Source organism: Barbus barbus (assembly GCF_936440315.1).
Source record: "Barbus barbus genome assembly, chromosome: 2".
In the NCBI taxonomy this organism is placed as follows: domain Eukaryota; kingdom Metazoa; phylum Chordata; class Actinopteri; order Cypriniformes; family Cyprinidae; genus Barbus; species Barbus barbus.
Window position 1 is genome coordinate 4,484,794 of NC_136730.1, and position 6,252 is coordinate 4,491,045.

Genomic DNA, 6,252 nt, shown 5'->3' on the forward strand with positions numbered 1-6,252 from the left:
AATAAACGGTCATTTCATGTAGACTACTCTTGGGGGCCCTCTGGTGGCCACGGGGCCCTAAGCAGCCGCTTAGTTCGCTTATGCCTTGGGCCGGCTCTGAAAAGCAGGCATTAAAGTCCAAAACCTGACTTGAAATAACTTAACAAATCAGTCGGGCTAAAGCGGTTCCATAAACGACGATGTAAGTTCACACAATCTCACTAATTGAGCCTATTTCCAAAAAAAAAAAAGTGGAGTGTTCCTTTAAGGCGAGACACTGCAGGTCAAAAGGGTAAAAAATAAATAAATAAATAAATAAATAACTAATAGTTATGGCCTTACTTATCCAGCTGACTGATTACACTGATACTTGCAAACATTTTTTGTATTACAAGTTTTCTAAAATGTCAGATTTAAATATGCAAATGAGTCATTATTTAATTAAATATGCACAAATTTGCATACATTTCTAGTACAAAAATCTAAAGACTGGATGATTTCAGTTTCAAATTTTTTTTTTTTTACATATAATCAAAAATATAATTTCGTCACTCCATAATTCAGAAAATACTTTTCTGTTTACAGACGGGAAAAGGTATATTTTCACAATTTTGGGGGTGAATAAAATGTTGCATATAATCAAGCAAATGATATATGAACCAATCCCTCTGTAAAACCTTCAGGATATAAAACTGAAGTTTGGTGTGTAAGTGCTACTGAAGAGATTTATGGCTCAGTGAAGGAGAAAAAAACTCATTTTGAGAAAACGGCTTTTACAAATATGTATTGTGATTGAAATCTATAGACACAAATAGATAAAGTGCTATAAAAGAAACACTTGACAGTGTCTTTAGGATGTTTTCTTTCCACTAGTCTGAAAAAAACACACTTTATGAAAAACCAAAAACCTCAAAATATCAAACCTGACAGGTGCATGAAAAAAACTGTGCCCTTAAAACAACTAAACTAAATGAAAGAAAGAAAGATGAATGTTTTCAATGATTGAAATTTCATTGTACTATTCATAATATATTTATTTATACTGGACAGTTTATACATGATGATTCTGTTTCTCTGAAAGAAAATGTTGGTTATAGTAATAAATACAACTTTCTCATGTATCTGACTGACAGATAAACTGTATGCTGTTATTTCAGTGTTGCTGTTAATGTAACTATTTTAGCAAATCATTTTCTATATATTCAGTTCAGTTAAATCAGTCAGAGCTACAATACTAAACTTATGCATCCTGGAGCAACAAATATTGATGTTAAATGAGTATTAATCAGATGTGAATATGATCACTCACCTGATACAGTCAGTGTAACAGCAGCACTGATGTCTGATCTCTGTGAGTCTGATCTCTCTCCTCTACAGCTGTATTTAACACCGCTGTAAGACACATAATCAGCTCTGAAACTGTACTCTGCTGTTGTTGATGTTGTAAATGGATGGTGAGTGTATCCATCTTTAAACCAGCTGTATCTCCACTGAGTGTTTCCTGCTCTCTGTATGTAACATGTGAGAGTGACTGTCTCTCCTCTGAACACACGCTGATCTGGAGTCACCTTCATTACAGGCTTTGGTCTCTCTGTATTAATACACATGTGAGTAAATATTGATCACCTACAGTATCATTGTATCAATCACTGTTATGAACTCAAAACCTCCTCGTGAGAAAAACACTGCATTGTGGGTAAAAAACATCTAAGAACAACAAAACACACATTTGTTTAATGAATCAAATGTACTGCAGCACTACCTTGAGTGAGTCCAGCGTGGATGAAGGACATCAGCACTAAAAACAGAAGAAACATGAATATAATAATGAAACATCCATTCATTCAACACAATGCAGATCACTGAAACATATCTATTTCAGTTTATTTGACATGAACTGAAAGTGTCTTTCTGTGTTTTTATAAGCAACGTCAGCATCACACACAATGAAGTCAGAGGACTGGTGAACTGATACGAGAGTCGATTCTCTGATGGATTCACTGCTGCCCAGAGAAACACCTTCAACCACTGAGATTCACAACAAATCACAATATTCTCATCAACCAACGTGATGCAGTTTCTGTAGTGCTGTCTGTTTAGATTTTCATTGCTCGTTTTGTTCTTAGATCTTTTTTACTGTCTTTTTTCTGTTTGTATAACCATACATGTCCCAAATGAATTTTGCATTGTTTCCTCTGTTTGCTTCCCCTGTTTATAAACTACTCATCAGTTGTAGATGTTTTATAAACCTGCCGGTTACAGGTTGTGTGTGTATACACACTGGGGTGAAAGATCTACAAATGATGTGTAACACATTTACAACTGAAGTAGTTAACACTTTAGATCAGGGGATGCAGAAAGCTTAGTAAATGATTTATTGATGCGTTTACACAACAGGTTTTGAATACTTTGTAGTGTGTGCTGCACTGTAAGCGGTGACTGGTGAGGATGTAGACCAGGTTCCTGCAGAGTTTAGCTCCAACCCTGATCAAACTCACCTACCTGTGATTTTCTACTGATCTTGAAGACTCTGATGAGCAGCTCAGGTGTGTTTGATTAGGGTTAGAGCTAAACTCTGCAGGAGTGGGCCAGATTTGAGGAAGCCTGGTGTAGACAGATGTCTTCTCTGACACACATGGAGTATTTTAACGCTGTGAGATAACAGTACAATGTTGCCATTCCAGTGATCTGGGATCTGTTTGATTATTTCATGATATGCTATTAACTTACGACAGATTTTTAAATCGTTAGCATATTACTTAATAATCATTTGTGAACATTAACTCATGTTTTTTAAAGGATTAGTTCATCATTAAATAATCACTTATAAATGACTACAGCTGAACGTTAAAGTGTTACCCCATAATAAAGACTCATTAGTAACTGATGCGGTCGCACTGTTCCCCCGGGAGCAGTTATAAAATATTGTTCTTGTTAATACTTTACAGCATTTCAGAAATAAATATGCCTTGCAAATTACAGCGAATACATCAATTACCGTACGGTGTTCGGCAGTGGTCAAAAACATACTAAACACTGAATATTAAATGGTTTTCATCTTGTAAACTCAGAGATGTGGATTCAGACGGTAATTAAATTACAACACAACCCTGGTGTTCGTCAAAAAACAGTAAGTAATTCAGCAGTTGTTCTTTACGCGGGTGGTGAGAGAAAAACCATGATATTCTGGATTCGGACAGCAATAAAATCGCTGACTACCTCTTGTAAATGATGAAAATAACTTACATCCCCCTGAGAAACAATTACCATCTGAATAGGGCTTATGACATAATTATATCATAGTACACAATAATTCACGGTAACACTTTATTTTGAGGGTCCCTTTTCAACTTTCTGTTGACAATAAATAACTTTGCACTTATGTGTTAATAAACTCTCAGTAGAGTATTAGTAGGCTCTGATTAATATCTGATTACTCTTTATAGTGATAGTCTCCTAACAGATAATCTACTGGCTATAAGTAACTTTGCAAGAACATGTAAACTTATTCTAACCCTGACTCTATCTACTTATACTGTACTCACACACTAATGAGAGTTATATATATGTAGGTGTAACATTACTTATAGTTTAAGGGACTATTAAATAAAGTGAAACCAAATTGACTTTCGTATTAAGACGTTTGTGAACACGTTACATGCAGTAATGTGGTTTATGTTTCTCATCACTGATTATTCACTGAAACAAAACAAGCTACAAAACTCCTAAACAAACGAGGTCAAAGTGTTTGAGATGCACTCAGCCTCACTTCCTGTTTGACGCTGGTACCATCAACTTAATTGTGATTTTACAGTAGACCCAGAAATAATTTAGACACTTAAAGTGTTTTCACATGAAGTATATTTTAAATGAACCAAACTCAGTTCAGTGAAAGTGAAGCAGAAAAGAAAACTGCTGTAAGTGACCTCAGAGCTTTTAGTGTTCACAGCATAAACAGGCTGATACAACATATACATATCTGCAATATATCAAAACTAGTGGCCTTTATTTTAATGAAATATAGCACAAGCACAATTTTCAATAAAAAACATTTCACAAAATAAAACAAGATAATATGATGTATAATAATCTTCAAGCTGGACTCCAGAGTCTTTCTGATAATCAAGCATTAGTGGAACATGTTCATGTTAATGTGATGAACTACAGATCTGGTCTATAAACCTGAGCAGAACTGACTTCAAACATCCACTAAAAATGATGTTGAAACAACCTGATTAAAGTTTAGTGAAAAAGTGTCTCAGAAAACAGAAGTTAGTACAAAAGCTTGAGCATCATTTGTTGGCTCTTGATTTGATGTTGTGTCTAATGCAATGGAATTCATACATTTTTAAAGAGATAGTTCACCCAAAAATGAAAATACTGTCATTAATAACTCATCCTCAGTAAGTCCTTCATTCCTCTTTGGAACACAAATTAAGATATTTTTGATGAAATCCAAGAGCTGAGACCCTTCATAGACAGCAACATAACTACCATGTTCAAGACCCAGAAAGACAGTAAGAACATTGTTAAAATAGTCCACGTGACATCAGTAGTTCAACCGTAATTTTATGAAGCTACGAGAATACTTTGTGTGCAAAGAAAACAAAAATAATGACTTTATTCAACAATTTATTCTCTTCTTGTCACAGAATGACTGAGAAACAGAATAGCAGATCCAAGAGCAGCTTTATTCTTACAAAAACAAAGAGCAAAAACACTGGCACGAGGTAATCCACAAAACAGACTCCATAAACACACAGAAACAGGGTAATACTGCAGCAACCAAGGACAAAGTGAGCATGGTATAAATAACAGCAGGAGGAAATGAAAGAATCAGTGCAAGGGGTGATGGGAACTGAAGTCCAGAACAAAACAAACAATAATGCAGAAGCGTGTCCTCTGGTGGCTGTCAAGGGCACAGCAGACACTGGCTATGACTCTTCTGTCTCAGTCTTTGATGCTCATTCAGGAGAGTGCATGCGTGTGATGCTGCTGACGCAGGAGCCGGCGTTCTGATGTAGAACGTCCATCTCTCTTAGTTTATCGTCTGTTTAATCTGGTTCTAATAATTAAGGCATCCACTGCTTTAATTTCCTCTCTGTCGAAATCTTCAGACATGTTTATGAATACTGTTTTATGTAGCTAGAGTGTGCATCTTCTTCTGTTTGTAAAGATGGTGCAGCGCATGCAGGTTCAACGACTCCTGCTTTAGCAGCATCACACACACTGTGGTGCTCTCCTGAATGTGATTAAAGACTCACACAGAAGATAAATTATGCTTAAATATTGCTATTTTTTCTTTGCACAAAATAAAGTATCCTCATAGCCTCCTAGCTTCCTTACTATGTTTCTTCAACGCTTCAGTTCCCTCGATGTCTACTGAGGGTCAGAAAGCTGTCAGATTTCATCAAAAATATCTTAATTTGTGTTCTGAAGATGAACGAAGGTCTTACGGGTTTGGCAGATTTTCATTTTTGGGTGAACAAACCCTTTAAGTGTGACTTAGCTCTCTAAATACTTTAACATCATACTTTAAAGAATACAATTTTCAGTCATCGCTGATAGCCTTGTGGGCAGTGTGCCAACATACAGCGCTGTTATTGTGCTAATCCTGAAACGAGGACCTTTCCTGATGCACCCCACCCCACACTTCACTTCCGGTCAATTCTCATCTGTCCTGACATAATAAAGGCAAAACATGCCAGAAAAAGAGAACAGAATTAGCAGTAAGACTAAAGTCACAAACCGTCCTGCACACAGCACAACCTGATGAAATTGCTCTTCAACTGAATACAACATATTAGAAACAGAAAACAGAAGAAAGTGTAGAAGAGGGTCTCCAAACTCAGTTCCTGGAGGTCTGCAGCTCCGCAAATTTCAGTTGATTAGAGAACTACAGATAACAAGGTTGGAAACACTGCTGGACTGTGGTCCTTCAGGAACTGAGTTTTGCACCCCAGATATAGAATATAATAAAATACTTACGGAGGATGAGCTGCAGTGCACCGAACCCCATACTGACACATTAATAAAAATAACCTGCTGTCCGGTGTCATCTAAACCACACTTCCTGTTTAAACAGTCATTTCACACTTCAAGAAGAGATGAGGGAGGAGATGAAACTCCTTACAGAAATAAATGAAGAAATAGGAAGAAAAACAGATCTATTCTAAGATATTGAGCTTCTTTTTTTAGTGCATGCAAGTCATTAGAGCTCTGTTTCTCTGCTTGAAGATACGTTCTTTCAGAATTGTTCTGTTATTTTGTTTG

The 6,252-nt window shown here is 36.3% G+C and overlaps 1 protein-coding gene across 1 annotated transcript; it reads right to left on the bottom strand.

The window, feature by feature from the left end:
• Positions 1-510: 510 nt before the first annotated feature.
• LOC306888631 (uncharacterized protein) lies at positions 511-6,049 on the bottom strand. The gene is made up of 3 exons (XM_079447071.1): positions 5,968-6,049; positions 1,742-1,777; positions 511-1,570 (listed from the first exon to the last, which is right to left on the bottom strand). Exons 1-3 carry the CDS (start codon positions 5,996-5,998, stop codon positions 1,281-1,283), a joined length of 357 nt encoding a protein of 118 aa, XP_079303197.1. The 5' UTR covers positions 5,999-6,049; the 3' UTR covers positions 511-1,280.
• Positions 6,050-6,252: the final 203 nt, after the last annotated feature.

Coding starts and splice junctions, on each gene's coding strand:
- LOC306888631 (XM_079447071.1), bottom strand. CDS start 5,998: ATGGGGTTCGGTGCACTGCAGCTCATCCTCC. Junction 1,778..5,967: donor TGCACTGCAGCTCATCCTCC/GTAAGTATTTTA, acceptor TTCTGTTTTTAG/TGCTGATGTCCTTCATCCAC. Junction 1,571..1,741: donor CCACGCTGGACTCACTCAAG/GTAGTGCTGCAG, acceptor GTATTAATACAG/AGAGACCAAAGCCTGTAATG.